Genomic DNA, 16927 nt, shown 5'->3' with positions numbered 1-16927 from the left:
CACAATGAGATTTTCATTTCACAGTATATACTTCCTATAAATCTCAAATAAACATAAAAAAAACCCACTAGATATTATCTGAATTTTCTGTCAATTCATGTGCTACATTTTCTTAGTAACAACAAAACAATATCAATATTTTAAACAAAAACACAATAACAATTTTTTTTATTTAAAAAGGGCTCATATTTGTTATAACTTTCTCAATGCATTTATCAAGCATGATAATTTTAATACAAAAAAACATCAACATTTTAAACAAAATCACAATGACAAGTTTTTTTTTAAGGCTCATATTTGTTATAACTTCCTTAATGCATTTATCCAGCATCATAATTTCAATACAAAAATAGCATCAACATTTTAAACCAAATCACAATGAAAATTAAAAAAAAAAAGCTCATATTTGATATAACATCCTCAATGCATTTATCAAGCATCATAATTTCAATACAAAATAGCATCAATATTTTAAGCAAAATTACAATGACAAATAAAAAAAAGGAGAAAAAAAAGGAGATTTACTTGGAACTTTTCTCCTTTCTAGCCTGGAGGGTTTAGACAGACCTTGATGGAGGGTAAGGGGAGAGAGTGAGAGTGAAAAAACAAAAGAACAATTAATTAACCTATATACCTAGCAATAAAAAAATGGAAAAGTTGGAGATTTACTTGGTGTGGAGGATTTTCACATGAGGTTGGAGTGGGAGAGGAAGAAGAAGAAATGAGAGGGAAGAAAGAGAGATGAAGGTGACAAAGAGAGAAGAGAGAAAGAAGTGAGAGAGTAAAAAGACAGAAAATGAAACTGATTGTTTTTCTAAAGTTAGGGATTCTAGTTTTTTAGTTAGAGCTTTTTTTACAGATGAAATTATCTACGATCAATTAAAAAATTATTATTTTTTAAACTTTAGTCAGTCATTCTGTTTGTAAAAATGAATTAAAATTTCAATTTAACTCGAGATTTTTTAGAACCCTCCCAAATCAATAAAAGAATTTTCAGTTCGTTGATGATATTGTCAGTAAAGGTCAATGACATGAGAATGTAATTTTTATCTAAATCTCTAGGACTTTCTAATGGATTAAAGTCATTAGTAATTCTGTCTGTAATAGTCAGTGGCGTGGGAGTGTAATTTTTTTCCAACTCTTTAGAACTTTCTGATGGATTAAATCTATTGGTGATTTCATCTCTATAAACAATTTCCCCCCCTGCATTGTTGTATTCCATATTTATCCATCTTGCAAATTTAGTAAAATCACTACACAACAACACCATTTCTATTTATAATAATAAAATAACATAAATAAACATTTATTGTCATGTAATAATAAATTCACATCATTATAAAGAAACAACCAGAAATTTTTCATTAAAGTTAATTTATAAGACATTGATGTTTTATAAATTAATTGGAATTGTCTTATTCTTCTTCTTTAATTTTGTCATCCTTATGTCCATCATAATCTGTTACATTGAATTGTTACTCGTCGATGTTATTAACTTTATCGACTTCTGTATGTCCACTAGCTCTCAATATATCATTTAACTCATTAACATCAACGTCAATGTCAACAAAAGTATTCTTAGCGACACAAAAATCTAAATTTTCTTTTAAGTTAGTAGATGAAGCAACTCGATATGAGTCAACTAACTTATCAAGTTTAAAGACATCTCCCACAGTTACTTCATCATTTCCATCCTAAACAAGTTGGATATGACTTTTAGGTCTAGTTTTCACAACAGATAACCAATCGACCCATTTTCAAAACGATCCTTTCTAAAGAAAATAGTGTATGTGTGATAAACTTGTTGACATTGCTTGGCAAAAATAAAGACATTGTCGACATTATGAAGTCTAGCTTTTATATTAATTTTGACTAAATCATGATAAAGATCTATTTTGATTCCTCTATTGATGATATCATACCAATAGATTTTGAATAAAAAAACTTTATTCTGCTTGCTATGATATTGCATTTCAGTCACATCTTCTAACTTCTTATAATATTCAACTTTAAACTCATTAGAAGTTAATCTCTTAACATAAACTCTATTTTTATATGTCTTTTTACCCTGACCATAATCAATAGTATGAAAGACATTTGTAGTAATAAAATATTCGTTATAGCACTTCACTTTACTTTTAGGACACAAACAAAGTATATTCAAACTATCACTAGCATTCTCTCCCAATTGACAAACCTGGTACATGATTACAACGATTAATAATTAAATAGAGGTTTAACGAAATTAAGTATTACGAGACATAAGAATTTTTTAGCATATAACACATAATTATATGCATGCCTAAATTCATTTTCTATCAAGTATCTTCCCTTTACTGTAATTTTTAGCACATGTCATCTAGAATAGAAAAATATTAACAAATTCTTACTCAAACGAACTTCTCCACCAACATCATAGTTGATTTTTGTTCTCAAATGAGGCTCGAAATAGTACGAGATAAATATTAAGACCTCTTTAATAATACAAGCCTCACATATCAAAGCCTTAATATATGTCTTGTTTTTAATTGTTTTCTTAAGGTTGAATAAGTATTTGCATGGAATTAAATTAAAGTTTTAAATTAAAAAAAACAATAGAAATTCAATTAGGATGCATGTGTAATCCCCAACTTATCGAATGAAAACATACATCTATACTAGATAGAGCCTCCAACTTTTGTCTCAAACAGTAAATGTATGGGTAGATGGTCCATTGAGTTGAAGAAACAAAGAGGGAATATTATTTAAAGTTTGCAAATTATCTGGATGATATTCGTTTAAAGCCTTTCCATGTGTTGGATATGTAACTTGGTCGAGTATATATCTCTAAAATAGTGATTGATCTTCTTGAGTGTATCTCATATCCCTTTCAGAAATAAATCCTAGTAAGTAAGTGGAATTAGTGTTTGTATAAACATGTGGCAATTATGACTCTTCATTTCACACAATATGAAATCCTCTAAATTCATCAATTTAGATATGTTTGAAGCATGACTATCAAGAAAACACAGAATCTTGAGCTAGCGGTAGAAAAGTAATGTGCATTCTTGTCCAATGCGAAGCTAGCTTTGAGTTTTGCGACCTGTGACCCATAATAAATCAACTCTATATTTTTACAGTGACAAAACAAAGGTATATTCATTCTAACCCTCATTTTATCCTTTGTTTTCCCTTTCATGTTCATCACCATGTTAAAAATATTTTCAAAGACGTTCTTTTCAATATACATGAAATCTAAATTATGGTGAAAGAGATTAGTCTTCCAATAAATAATCTCCTTAAAAATACTTCACTTTATCCAATTATAGGTCACACCAAAATCATGAAACTTATGCTTACTAGATTGAAAATAAAAAACCATGTCATCGTACTGTGATACCACGTCATACAATTCTTCACCTGACGGTTCTGGCGGTTCTATATCCCCTTCAACTTTACCAACAAAGAAGTTGTAAACTCCTACATAAACATAGAGACAAAGGTAATATAAACTTGGGATGAAATGAAAATAGATAAATGAATACACACATACACACACATTTAACTATGAGGCGTGTAATGGAAAGGACAACCTTCATAAATAAATTTAAAAGGTATTGTTAAAGTTAAAATGAGGATTATGAGTTTTAGTTTAAAATTCATAATGACGATGAAATTGGTAACGAGTCTCGACAAATAAAAGAATAAGGAAGGAAAATTTAAGATAAATATGTCTCAAGAATGAGAAAATAATTCCTAGGAAATATAGTGAAAATGAAGAATAAAACTTAAGAAAGAATTGTATAAAAAGGGTTGGTGTAAGCACCAATTAAAAATCAATAACGTTACTGGGGAATGATAATAAGTCCGTAAAGGAAATAAATGGTAAAAATAAAAAAATAAATATATTTGAGATAATAAAATGGTCTCAATAATTGAGTAAAATAATTTGTATGATTTATGCAATAAGGAAATAAGGGAATTCAGGTTTTTGACAAAAAAAATCACAAACTAACTAGTTTTACGCTAAAATGCATAACTTTTAGCCTAATTGTTAGATTTAGCTAAAGGTTTGCATGAAATCTCCTGATATGTTTTCTTAATTTGGCTTAAAATTTCAAAACTTTTAAAGTTCATAAAGGCCTCGCAATTTAAGCAGAAAACAAGGTAGCAACACAGAAAAAAATATATACTAGGAGCATTGAATGAAGGGAAATTTTCTAAATAACAAAATTTCAATCTATAAGAAGTTGTGTCTAGCAGTCATGAACGAAATAAAAGGAAAAAAAAGCTAAAAAGGAGGGGAGGGTTTTTTTCCATCTATTACTTGAAAAACCTTACTAAAACACATGAGGGAGGATAGATTAAGGTGATAGGAGTGGTTGTTGGAGGATTGAACAGTTTGGGGTGAATTAGTGAAGCTTAAAGCTTGAAAAAAAAGGGTTCTTGAAGGTTAAGAAAAAGAGGTAAGGAAATCCTAATTTTTCCTTGGTTAATCCTTCAATTTTCTAGTGATTAAGGTGTATGAGTTATGTTTATCAAGATAAAATGTTATTTTGTCATAAATTAACCATGAATTTGTGTAGAATTGTATTATGAAACTTAGGGTTTTATAGCTTATATGGATTAGAATGGTGTTCCTAAGGTTTAAAGATGTTTAAATATGTGAAAAGTTATGGGTAACCATTCAATTTGTTGTGTTTGAATGTATTATGATGTTTTGAGACTTTCAGATAGAATGAAAATGTGATTTTTCATGATAAGATGTTTAAATTATTGGAATTGAGATTGAATGTTATTATGGTACATGCATGAATAAACAATGAGTCAAGTCTTAATTTGATAGATTATGTGAGAATTCCTTTTGTGCCATATTAAGGTTTTATTTAGCATTATAGAAGTTAAGAATTTTTAGAATTAATGCTTGATTTTGAAATTGTGTGGTTTAATGATGTTTAAGGTCATATGAACAAATTGAGTAATAAGTGAATTGAGTAAATTGAAAAGGAAAAATTTATCCTTTTATTCCTTTATGATTTCGGCTATGCAGGGAAAAATAAAGGATGGAAATGTTGTGGAATCTTGGTTATAATGTATTAGTGTGACCAATTGATGATTAGATAATGGATTAATTATGAAAAAAATTTGAAAGAAAATATACCCCCATTCATATGAACATATTCAACTAAAATAGGAAATTTTAAGGATGGATTAATTGATAAAAATTGATTTTGATTACTAATGTGGTATTGTTGTTGAGTAGTTTAAATGTTGAAACATGTTTTAGTTGTTTGAATTTTCAAAGAAAATTCTCACCCGTATGCTTTGGATGTTTCAACTAAATAGGGAGAAAATTATGGATTTTGCTTGGTGAATTTTAATTGTGGAGTGTTGTGTATAGGAATGATGCTAGATTGGTTATTGACTTCTAGCCATGAGATAGTTAATTAAAATTTAAAGGAAGCATATATTTTCTTTAAATTAAAAAAATTAATCGATGTGGTTAAGTTAATGAAATACATTGTGCTTGAAAGATAAGATATCAAATAAGAAATTGATGGTGGTTGATATAAGAGAGATTGTTGAGGGAGCACCGAGATTGGATCCTGTATACCATGCCCAAACTTCAGGTAGGTGCTCGACACCTCACTATTTAAATTCTATTTAGAATTGTTTAAATACATGTTAGATATATTTCTCTTATTGTTCAAATGTATAATTATTTTTTGATGTGTATTAGTCAGTTTGCCCTGTTTGATAAGACTGATGTGAATTGACCAATTTGCCCTATTTGATGGGACTAGTATAAGTTAGTCAGTTTTTCTTATGTTGATGAGACTAGTGTTCTGTTCTGGTTTGAGTTGATCAGTTTGTCTTATGTGATGAGACTGGTACAAGATGACCAATTTGCCTTGTGTAATAAGACTAGTGCTCTGTTCTGGGCTGAGTTGACCAGTTTACCCTGTGTGATGGGACTAATGTCCTATTTTGGAAGGTTGGATGGATGAATTCCTTAGTTTTTAAGAATATGCCCAGGTTTGGGAGGTGAGTGCTGAAACCTGGATTGAAGATTTCCAACTAAGATTGAGTCGTAAGAATTCTCCTTGTTCGTAAAGGAAGTTAATTAAGTTATTCGATAATTTAATTATAAATGGGAATAGCAGTTCGGTTAAATTACTATTTTTTATATTGTCACTTTATTTGTCATGGAAATAAATATACCTTAATATTAAATTAATTTTCAAGTTCTACACCACCTAACAAGACTTAGTAGATTCGAGAGCTTACTTTTTGTATAAGATTAATACATGTAATCATGATAACATTAACATTTAATTTTGGAAAGGAATATAATTTTAAATTATATTTTTTTTTGTTATGCCTTAGGGTATTTTATTTGAATTGTTAAAGTCATGTAATGAAGGAATTTAAATATTATGATTAATTTAATATAGTCATTTTTGTAAATGAAGGAATTTATTGTTATGTAGAATTTAATTTAGTTACATATATTTTATGTGAGGTAGCATTAAATTTCTATTATGTCATTTTAATTATTTGGATGAAAAATGAGTTCCATGTGTGATTTTGTTTCAAAAAAACATTTACCCGAATTTTCACATGTGTGATTGTGGGAAATTCTAGGATGTTACAAAAGTCTTCTCTATTTTTTTTGTACTTGTGATCAACTAACAAGAACCACCAGTGGCAATAAAAAAAAATGCTTTACCACTATCTGTTAATTAAGGTGAATGTCTTGTTATTTTCTATACAATATGAACATGCTGATTTTCAATGTATGCTCCAGCCAGAAACCATTTCATACACAAGAAAATTATTGATAATCCACATCGATGTTGTCTTCGTATAACTTTTTTTCTTGAGACATTATAAATTAGAGTTCTAAATTACCACAACTGCTTCAACTAATTAATTAATGATCGAAGACAAACATCTATATCCCTACCTAGGCTATCAAGACCGAGTATAACCATAAATAAAAACATGAACTTCAGCCTCATACACATTCCTGGTGGCGAGTTGTAAATTGTGAGTATTATCAACGAACAAGAATATGGGCAACAACTAACCTGAATGAGTTGAATTTGTCTATACATAACCCAAGACATATGTTCCATTATTCCATTGAGAGCTGAGGATGCACCTTGTTAAAATATTTTCAAGCGTCACCATTGGAAGAGTGTATTATGACTCTATCCACCATATCATATGAATGATGATATGTCATGTGTTCGCCAGTCTATAAAGACATGAATAACCTTTGCAATGTAGAAGTGATTAGAAAGTATCTAAGTTTTCTGTGTATGATAAAAATCCTTCCCTTACCAGTTCTGGGTTTATACAATGCATCCCCACAAGTTATGCACTCAGTCAAATCTATATTTTCAAGGTAGTACAACATGTAAAATTTTAGACACATGTCAATTTTTTGGTATCCTTGGCCAAGGGTTTCATCATGAATTTAGCAACATAAAAGTTCTCTTTCAGCCTATTCTTTTTAGATAAAATGTTTATCGCTCATTTGACGATTCTGTCGTTATTGGCCTTCCTCAACCCATGATCTGACTTGATGGTGAACATATGTGCAATGACTAATAATTTACTATGATTTGTGCACCTATCCTATAATTGTTCGTCAAAGTATTTCAAAAAATAAAAAAAACCCTGGTCGTGTCTGCATTTGGTTCTTTATCTACGATTGAACATTCACCTGTATAAACCTGATTCATTTTCATCACATCCATAACCATACTCTTATAAGAATTACTATTATCATCTATAATCTTATGCACATTGCTAGAACTAGAGGTTAATCCAACCATCCTTTCTACCATGGTCTTGTAAGAAACATATGGTTCTCCATGTGCAAACCAACACGAGTATTTCTTCATGAACCCTTTTAATAGAAAATGCATCGTAACAACATCTGGATTAAGAAACTTTTTAATTCTACACCTCTTACATGAGAATTTAATACCATGTCCACTAATATTTTATAGATTAGATAGTGCATAGTGAATATCCTCAATCCCATTACAATAATCCATAATGCGTAACCTTTTGGGTGAAACTTAATACACCAAAAAATAATCATCTATTACTTATATCAAACCTATATAGAATATTGATGACAACATGTATTAATTAATTATGCGAACTAAATAAATTAGCTAACATTGATTTAATTCAAACTTATTTAATCTATTTTAATAGTACCTTTAAATCATCATCAATTTTCTACAAAAATTTAAATTCCTTCACATTTAATTATTGAAATTATTAACTTAACAATAAAATTGACAAAATATGAAATTTACCCATTAAATAATCCATAATTTAGTTCATTACAAAACACCTAAGTCACAAAATTGAAATCAATTTCATCAAATTACAAACAAATATAATTTTTTAAAATCTCAAACAAAACCTAACATGTACAAATCATAAATTCATATAACAAATTTTTATTAGAAAAAGCTATAAAACAAGTAAACACACAAACAAACTACATTTACTACATCAAAATGCCATAAAAATTAATATTTTAAAAATGAGTTATAACAAAAAATAGGTAGTTTTACTTACTTGACGTGGGGAATCCTAAAAAAATTGAACTAGAACAAGAATGCTAACAGACTAAGTGTTGTGGTGGCCGGATTTGTGGTGATGAGAGTTTTATTTGTGATAAAATGGGAGGAGGTTTACTATTATTTGTAGAGCAAAAGAAGAAGATGAAGAAATGGAAGGGGGTTGCTCATCAGGTCATAACTAAAATCTTATCGGCAACTTTACCGAAGGATATTAGCGATGACTTTATTTCGTTGGTAATGTTGTTTGTAAAATTACACATCATGTTTCCATATTTTTTTTTTCATTTTTTTTAACTATAATTCCCTCGGTATACATTGACGTATAATTTCCATATATCGAGGGATAAAAGTGATGGCATAGTCCATTGGTAAATGTCATCGCAATTTATTAACGTAATTGTTTCTGTTGGTATTTCTATTTGTATTTATCAATTTTCTGGTAGTGAAATATAAAAAAAAAAATCAATATTTTTGTCTTAAAAACTCATTGCTAGTTTTTATTTTACTGAAAAAAAAATAAACAAGTTTTGATAATTTATTTTCAAAATGGAAACAAAAATATAACAAACAATCCCTTAGACTTTTCTTTCTTGAACTGAGTATGATGAGGACGTCCCATTATCAAACTTCATTGGTATAGCACTCAGGATTCACATATCAGTGTTGAAGGCGTGCTTATGGAATGTATAGTTTAACAAGGCAAAAACAAGCATAAATGAACCACATTGATTTTCATATACACTTTATAGATTGATTTTCAAGGCTTTGTTTGCTATCTCGGTCCAGCAAGGCGTGAGCAACAAGACTAGCTATACCCTTTACACCATAGCAAAATGGAGTTTAAGTTGGCATGTCTTCCAAGTGTCAACTATAATCTTTATCCCCCCTGGGTCTGGCATTGACCCCGTGATTCATTAGAAAGGAAAAAAAAATCGAAAAGAAAGTTTTGCATGAAAATCTACGAAGACATGAACCATCACAATCATAAACATCAATATATTCCCGATCACAACAATGTCAATGTTTCTACTGGCCCCTTGACCACAGTAGAGATGAACCACCCAGGAAACCCCACCTCAACTTCCCACTCAACAGCTAAATTCTTAGCTCACGTATAATTCCACGACAAAAACAAAGCGGCCTCCACTTCACATGCATAGAGATGGACGTTTCAACTTCGACATACACTATTCCAGCAAATCCACCAGGCTCCTACTTCAATTCCCAAAGCCTAGGCCTTACCTAGCTACAACCTTGCAACCCTACCGGCTGTCTTTTTGTTCTCAATGACATTAATATCCGTCCTTTCCTTCAATGGCGTCCACCTATATATGGCTAGCGTTCCCAGTCAGTATCTGTCATTCCCGAGATGTGTAACCACTAGGCAACAAATCCAGACCATTAACAAAGGGAAAAAGGATTGCCTATGGGCATTATTGTCTTTCCATGGTATCCTGATTTTTGAACGAAGAAGACGATCGAAACCAAAGCCTCTCTCAGCCGCTACCCGCCATGTTTTCAGAGTTTTTTTAGCACCAAAAACGATACGCATGTCAAACACCTCTTCTTCTTTTTTCTCGTCTTTTTGTTTGACTCATGCCTCTATCCTTTAATAATCTCTATATAAATAGAGTACAAAACCCATGCAAATCTTAACCCAAATTGCCTCTCTCTACCTCTCCCTCGTTGACTCTCTATTTGTCTTTTAAGGCTCTTTCAGAAACCCTATATTTTCTCCTTCTTTGGATCAAGAAATTATACAAACTCCAGTAAATTTTTAGCAAGAAAGATATGGATAGTGATGATATGGACGTGGCTGGTTCTGGTGGAGCTCCAGGGAATTCAAGATGGAACCCAACAAAGGAGCAGATTAGCATGCTTGAGAGCTTCTACAGCCAAGGTATACGGACCCCAAGTACTGAAATGATAGAGCAAATAACGAGCAGGCTTAAAGCTTATGGTCACATAGAAGGAAAGAATGTATTTTACTGGTTTCAAAATCACAAGGCAAGACAAAGACAGAAGCAGAAACAAGAGAGCATGGCTTATATCAATAACTATCTTCACAAGGTTCATCAACCTGTGTTTGCACCTCCTTGCGCAAATGGTTTGTTACTTAATCTTATCCATCTCAATATCATGTCTGTCCTATAGTTTTTTATTGATCCTTAGAATTTAGGGATAAGTTCTACTGAATATTTTACGAATTAAATATGGATTTTTTTTTTAATTTGAGGTATTTTCGTTGTTTGTGTTCTCTTTCTCGCATTAATTAATTTATTCTATTTTTAGTTTCATTCCTAGCTGTCTCTCTTCATGCAGATAAACTCGATATCAGTGTAAACAAAAGCAAACATAAAGAAAGTATTCTCTTGAGATTGTTTGTTATCCAGGAGGAGATTCAGAAATAAAATACAGATTTCCTTTTGTAACTTTTCAGATAGATTTGTTCTCTTGCTTACTGCACCTTTTATGATTGCATAATGCTTTATTAATATCTTATATGTTTCCATGGCCTGTCCCTTTCGAAGCGATTTTCTGCCTCTGTTTATTTTTTTTCTCTTTCTAATTATTTCCTTTCTCTCTTATTTCCACATGAAAAAGGTAAATATTCTTCAAAGTTACACTCTCCCGGTTCCTTCTTTTTCCCTCTCCCCTATCTCTTTCATGAATGCAGAATGCATGCGCTATAAATTTCGTTGTCATTTTATTTGTAATGAAGCTTTCCTTTTTCAGTTGTCTGCAGCCCATACTTCCCACAACAGAGCGAAGTAATGGGGTTTTGTCAACAACATCCGAAAATGCTACTCCCTAGTAATTTCAAGATGAGGCCAAGGTCTGAAGCAAGAACCTATGCTTTTAATGGATATGAACCAGCGGCGCCGTATGGGTACCACAATCGTATCACGATGAACAAGGGTGAGAGGACCCTGGTAACCAATATCAACCACAAGAGCAGCAGTGATCAAGCAACGTTGCCTCTCTTTCCTTTGCACCCAACAGGAACTTTAGAAGGAGCAACGACTATCTGTTCTGTCGGTTCAACTCCTGCTGAGAGTTCCACCAACACTCCTTGCTCCTCTGAGATTACTACTGGCATTGAAGAACATTCTGGTGATTGCAAACCTTTCTTTGATTTCTTCTACGGAAAAGATTCTCAAGTTTGAGGGTTATCATTGAATGTGAACTAAAATTGAAGCTTATGATAGTGTCTTTGAATTTTGAAATGAGATTTGTTACTGGGTAAGCCGGGTTAACGATCACTTCAAAGTTCAAACTTCATGCATGTGGGAGTAATACTAATGAGTGCTCAAGCGCACATTCAATAATATGGTTCTTGGTATTTAATATTCTATAGGGACTCACAAATTATAATTCTTTTTTATTAATATAATAATTACTTATCCATTCTTAAGTTAAAATTTTCATACAAAGTACACTAATTAAGGAAAATATTTATTGAATACACTTGTATTTTTTCAACACACGTCATTGATTTTCAAAAACATAATTAGAGCTCTTCAATATATCAATGAATTTAGCTCAATTAATATTTGTATTTATTTTTCTTTTATTAACACCTATACTTGTTTTTTTTTTTTTTGGGTTCATCAAGAGACTACACAGAGGAGGGTAACTCTTTCTCATTACATAATAACCGAATAAATTAATTGAAGTCATTCAACTTCGATTTTTTTTATTAAAAAAAGATATCACATACACAATTATCAGGCTATATGCTTGTTAAAGCTTATCGGTAATCTTGTACAAGTAAGTTTATCCTTATATTTTCTAATCATTTTTTATTTCAAAGTAAAGAGTTTAATCCACGCTTCAATACTTGATATTTATGCTAAAACTTCGTCTGCTTTGGAACTTCTAATAATTTTATTGTGTTTTTAAACCTTAATGCTAATGGAAAAGTAGATCAAGTTTGGCAAAAGATTTTTTTGCAGTTTTGAATTCTATATTGTTAGATCATTTTGGAGGTTTTTTGGGTTGAAAATTTAGTTTTTTAAGGTTATAAGGGTGTTTATTAAATGTTTGATTCTTTTTATTAACAAAATATATTGTATAATTTCTTTTAAAAAAAATGGATAAACAACACATCCGTTCATCTAATTTAAAATAATAATAAAAAAATAATGTGCAAAGGCCTGAACTTGTAGACCAACTTATCTAGGCTTATTTTTTAAGGCTTGGCTAGGCTTGCGTTCATAGCCTATTTGTTTTCTCTTTCCCCGAGAATTTAGATGTAATTTTTTAGAAATTGATTAATTAAAAATATATTAGGTATATTATTTTACTAAACTCTTAAAATATTTAAGAATATATTTAGATACTATTTTATCTAATACCATTTAATTTTTACTGTGTTTTGAAAAAAAGTATATAGTAATCTCTTTTTTTCATATCAGAGAAAATAGACAGAATTTTGATTTTTTATAAATATACCTGAAAATATAAATTTGGAGTTGATATGAATTTATAATAATTCAAAAAACTTTTAATCATAGACTTAAATTCGTCGTTAAACAAGTTGATAATTTGCACGTTGTCACAGTTTTTTTTAAAAATATGTTTTTGTTAATATTTCTTTTTCAGAACAAATTAAAGAGATGAAAAAATGTTAATAATTATATAAAAAGTTTTTTTAAATAATGTTCAGTTGCAGCAAAACACATTTTAAAATGAAAGAATTATCCATGACTTATGTCAAAGTCTCAATTGAGTTAAATAAATTGATTTTATTTTAATTAGACTATATTAAAATATGCTATGACATTAGATTGATTAATTTCTTTTAAAAAAATAATCACGATAACCTGAAAAAAATATATTTTTTCAAAATAAGATAAACAATGTAGCTCAATTTCCAGCCCATTAAATATATAAGAATAAAATGAGATAAAAAAACAAAAGACTTAGAAAAATATGTCTTGGTCAACCCGAGTTAGCATGACAAACTTATAACCTTAATAATTAGGGTTGAGGCAACCAAATTACCTTATAAAACTCATTACTCAAATTATAAGATTGGAATAACCCAATATTAAAAAATTCAACCCATATTAACTATTCAAACTCGTGACCTAGATCATTAAACCCGAAACACTTATTATAAAAAAATCATGGAACCTAATTCTCAATCAATCAAATATAGAATGATGAAATTGAACAAAAAAACTTTAATTATGTAAAAGCATTCAAAATAAAAAAATAACAATTAAAAGAATGAAGATCAAAATTATAATAGAAAATAAATTTTATATTTTATTGAAAGATGAGATTGAAAAGAAAAATCCATTTAGTAAAAGGATAAAACATATATTTAAAAGAATAACGATCAAATTTGATATACAAACTAAATTTTATATTTGATTCAAGGGTGAAATCAAAAAGAAAAATAAATTTATCTAAAGGACTCAAAAATATTAAAAGAATGAGGATCAAATTGCTAAAATAATGTACCATAAAATTGGATAGAAGATGAAATAAAAAATAAATAAAAATTTTACAAAATGTAAAGAAAAAAGACTTAATTACCCCTAAGATGACATCATAGTTACTCCTAAGATGACCTCATAATAACGAAAATTTTTTTTTTTTGAAAAGATAAAAAAAACCCCTCTAAAGCCAATTTTAATTTTTTAACTTCCAAGAGTATTTGATCATTTCACTATATCGTTTTTTTTTTAATTGTTTTCTATGTCTAGTTAGATACCAAAGTGTCATTCATCTGACATGATAATTATAAAAAAATCATTATAAAGTACCAAATTACTCCATGAAACTAGTTTAAAATTTTTATTTTCAAGGATATTTTGGTTGTTTCACTGTGTTTTGAAATGAAAAAAGACTTATACTTGTCCCTAATCAATTTGGTAATATACTTGTCCCTAATCAATTTGGTAATGACTAATATGTCTTGTGAAAAGATTTTAATACCCCTAATAACTAGTTTTAATTTTTTGCAGTGTGAAGAGTAAAATCATTATTATATTGTTCCAATGAATAATGTTTATGAATATAGAGTTACAATGTTTTCCCAATGCTTTTTAGCAGTGTTATTAAACTCGGTCTGGCCCGGCGGGTCAACTTGGGACCCGGTGGTTGGACCGGTTCGGGTTTACTAAAAGACCAGCTGAGGCAACGGCCCAGTCACACCCGGGCTACCCGGCGGGTCGAACCATGACCCAAGCGACTCGATCGAACCCGGACGAGACCCAATTTTTTTTTTTCAAATGTGGGATTTGAAACCCATTAGTATATAACTATATATACTCTATATTCCCAAGAAAAAAATCATGTTTTTTCACTGTGGGATAAAAAACCTTTTGGTTTAAATACTTCAACTTAGAAGGATAACATAATATTTTTTCAATGTGGGATTTGAAGCCTTTTAGTATATATACTCTATGTTCCCAAGAAAAAAATCATGTTTTTTCAATGTGGGATAAAAAAACCTTTTGGTTTAAATACTTCAACTTAAAAGATAACACAAGATCTTTTCAATGTAGGATTTGAAGCCCTTTAGTATATATACTCTATATTCCCAAGAAAAAAATCATGTTTTTTCATTGTGGGATAAAAAACCTTTTGGTTTAAATACTTCAACTTAAAAGGATAGTATAGTATCTTTTTAATGTGGGATTTGAAGTCCTTTTGTTTATGTACTCTATGTTTACAAGAAAAAAGTTATGTTTTTTCAATGTGGGATTTGAAACTCATTAGTATATATACTCTATGTTCCCTTGAAAAAAAATCATGCTTTTTCAATATGGGATAAAAAATCTTTTGGTTTAAATACTTCAACTTAAAAGGATAACAAGTATCTTTTCAATGTGGGATTTGAAGCCCTTTCGTATATATACTCTATGTTCCCATGAAAAAAGTTATGTTTTTTCAATATGGGATTTGAAACCCATTAGTAGATATGCTCTATGTTCCCAAGAAAAAAATCATGTTTTTTTAATGTAGGATAAAAAACTTTTTGATTTAAATACTTCAACTTAAAAGGATAACATAGTATCTTCTCAATGTGGAATTTGAAGCCTTTTCGTATATATACTCTATGTTCCCATGAAAGAAGTTATGTTTTTTCAATGTGAGATTTGAAACCTATTAGTATGTATACTATATATTCCCAAGAAAGAAGTTATGTTTTTTTGATATGAGATAAAAAAAACTTTTTTGATTTAAACACTTCAACTTGAAAACTTAATATAATATCTTTTAAATGTGGGATAAAAAAAATTTTAAAATATTCTTTCAAACTTCATTATTTACAATATGTATAACCTATATTTACATGGATTTTTTCATATGAAATATTAAAACTCTAATTTTTTTAGAACTTTCCGGATTGATCCAAGTTGACCCGAGTTGATCCGAATTGACCAATGAAACCCAAGACCCGGCCCATTGATCGGGTCAACCCCCAAGTCGGGTTTAATAACTATGCTTTTTAGCTTTTGTTAATAAAGTTACAATGACTACCTAAAAGTTTAACAGTTTTACAAAACCACCACTTAAATTTAAGTGAATATTACAAAAATAACTTTTTGTATCCAAAATACCTTTAATACTTTTGAATCATTCCCCTTAATATTAAGTACATTTTGGGTATAAAATGGATATTTTTTATAACATTTCTAAATATTTGTTGGTCATTGTAATTCATATTAATTTATTCAAAAAAATATTTCTTAATAATAATATTTAAAATAACCAATTTTGCTAATTGTATAATTGAAATATTTCAAAAATTAAAAATAAACACTTGATTTAGCTATTTGAATAAATTACTTTATTATAAAACAATTATTTTTCACATTAAAAACTTTGTTTAATAATAATAATAAAAAAAAAATTCTGTAACTAATTTAATTTCAATTAAATATTAATTCTAGTATGCCTAACTTTAATATTATCCATTTAAAAAAACAAAAAACTCAACTACTTCCAGTGAAAAATATTTTGATACTTTAAAAAAGAAAAACAAATAGATTTCTAAAACTACGTATATATGCCTATAGATATAGATGATTCGTTTATGTTATAACAAGTTTTTTTGGAAACAAAATTTTTTTACAAAACGAATTTGATAATTATCATTTCTTTTAAATACCACACATAGCATAGGAATAGAAAACTAATCATTTTCCAATAAAATAAATATAAGTTATGTGATTAAAAAAACTTTTGTACTAAAAATTACATATGTTAAATGAAAAAAATGGTAATGTAGATTTAGTAATTTAGAATTTTATCATGTGTTTGATAGTGTGATATAAAGTCTTTTTATAAAAGTATTTTTCAATTGAATATTCATT

At 29.2% G+C, this 16927-nt stretch overlaps 1 protein-coding gene across 1 annotated transcript; it reads left to right on the top strand.

The window, feature by feature from the left end:
• The first annotated feature begins 10361 nt into the window (after positions 1-10361).
• Positions 10362-11758, top strand: LOC133680109 (WUSCHEL-related homeobox 2-like). Its single transcript, XM_062102932.1, has 2 exons — positions 10362-10698; positions 11328-11758. Exons 1-2 carry the CDS (start codon positions 10383-10385, stop codon positions 11756-11758), a joined length of 747 nt encoding a protein of 248 aa, XP_061958916.1. The 5' UTR covers positions 10362-10382.
• The last annotated feature ends 5169 nt before the right edge of the window (positions 11759-16927 follow it).

This window comes from Populus nigra, chromosome 19 (assembly GCF_951802175.1).
Source record: "Populus nigra chromosome 19, ddPopNigr1.1, whole genome shotgun sequence".
Taxonomy (NCBI): Eukaryota; Viridiplantae; Streptophyta; class Magnoliopsida; order Malpighiales; family Salicaceae; genus Populus; species Populus nigra.
The sequence above is the reverse complement of the archived record's forward strand: the minus strand, read 5'-3'. Positions and strand labels throughout refer to the sequence as shown.

What these genes read in the sequence shown, in the direction of transcription:
- LOC133680109 (XM_062102932.1), top strand. Translation starts at nt 10,383, where the DNA reads ATGGATAGTGATGATATGGACGTGGCTGGTTCTGGTGGAGCTCCAGGG. An exon ending in TGCACCTCCTTGCGCAAATG is followed by an intron (nt 10,699 to 11,327) that starts GTTTGTTACTTA and finishes TTCCTTTTTCAG; the next exon opens with TTGTCTGCAGCCCATACTTC.